Source organism: Penaeus chinensis, chromosome 5 (assembly GCF_019202785.1).
Source record: "Penaeus chinensis breed Huanghai No. 1 chromosome 5, ASM1920278v2, whole genome shotgun sequence".
Lineage (NCBI taxonomy): Eukaryota > Metazoa > Arthropoda > Malacostraca > Decapoda > Penaeidae > Penaeus > Penaeus chinensis.
Genome location: NC_061823.1, coordinates 39,113,371 through 39,114,822, shown reverse-complemented (window position 1 = coordinate 39,114,822; position 1,452 = coordinate 39,113,371). Strand labels below are relative to the sequence as shown.

The 1,452-nt window shown below is 46.6% G+C and overlaps 1 protein-coding gene across 1 annotated transcript in view; it reads right to left on the bottom strand.

The window, feature by feature from the left end:
- Positions 1-1,182, bottom strand: part of LOC125026009 (glutamate receptor ionotropic, delta-2-like) — an 8,545-nt gene extending 7,363 nt beyond the window's left edge. The window contains exons 1-2 of the mRNA XM_047614379.1: positions 1,100-1,182; positions 1-35 (exon numbers count right to left, since the gene is read on the bottom strand). The exon at positions 1-35 is cut by the window's left edge and continues 59 nt beyond it. Of these exons, the coding sequence (XP_047470335.1) occupies positions 1-35; positions 1,100-1,149 (85 nt within the window). The 5' untranslated portion in view covers positions 1,150-1,182. The remainder of the gene's footprint in view (positions 36-1,099) is intronic.
- Between the last annotated feature and the right edge of the window lie 270 nt (positions 1,183-1,452).

Here is a 1,452-nt window from a genome sequence, read left to right as displayed (position 1 = left end):
CCAGGTGGGCTTTAGTGGGCGCCACGAACACGAACCTGGAGGAGGATGGAACATAGTTTGATTTTCATTTACACACATACTCACTCCTACAAATGCAGACGTAGAACACGCTTAGACACACACACATTAATATATAAATATATATATATAATTTAGAGATAGTCTGTCATACTTTAGAGATATTCCTCGAGTGTCTTTTTCTTTTTCTTTCCCGCCCTATTTATACCCACTCACTACAAGCGCATTGTAAGTGCTTTCGTTTTACGATTATTTATCGTGAGTGAACTACGAAGCGGTTGAATTTTTAGATATGTGGTTGATACGACAGAAATACTATTAGGGTTCAATACGGTGCACCCAAGAACCACCCTCCCGTTCCCTGACTTCCCACGCCGAGCCTTCAGCCGTTTCTCCTCTGCCTATAAACTCTTCCTCGTCCCTAGATCCTCTCACTGACCCTCCTTCCTGAAATCCCCGCTCCAACCTCACCATGAATTTCCAACCACACAAAACATTCAATATCGTGCAGAAATCCGTCGGAATTTCCATCCCGGTCGAATACTTTTTAGATGTCGAATGAATGATTGTCGAGGGAGGCGTGTCTAGAGACGATCTGTCGTTTACAGCCAAACGAGCTGATGCGGCGGATACGCGGCTCGAGTTAACTTCCACGGACGTCAGAAACGCGCTCGACGCTTTCAAAACCATGTCCCTATTTCAAGTCGTTACATGTAAATCATCATCTTCAGTTTGCGAGGCTCATTCAAATGAGGCCAGCGTCCTTATCTGAAGAAGACGTTAGATCATTTATCAAACAATTCAGAATAAAGGTTTGGAAATGGGTCTCATGTATCCCAGACAGCAACGACTCCCCCTTCAAATCCGCATTCGCAGACAAACGCACTTCGCCGCTATGACGCACATGGTGAAGTCAATACTGGCAGCTTCCCTTTTCCGGCCAGGGCAGGAGACGGGAAAAAGCTCCAAGTGGGACTGTTGTCGCAGATGTGCATGTCCCACCAAATCATCAAAATAAGAAAACACCACATTACTCATGGGAAACAACGAAACCACACCTCTCAGGGAGGGCAAAACCGACCTGCTTCTTGGTATAACAACCATAACACGGGAACACAACCGAACAAGCATTGCAACAATACAATTCCCTCAGGCGCATCCAGCCTCTCGTCACGAACTGGGCATCAAAGTGCTTTTACTGTTGTGCGAAAGGTCACGGCGTCGACGCCTGTCACTCACCCCCATCCTGCCCTTGCCATGGGTCGCGTTCACACCCATGGGCGGACTGGGCGACGTTCCCGGACCAGGTGAAGCAAGCATATCAGTGGCTCCAGCAACGTCAGACAAATTGCCATTTTTTTATTGGAAAAGTTTCATAAGACCAGACATGGATTACAAGCACAGTACAGATATATATTCACCACATTATACCGA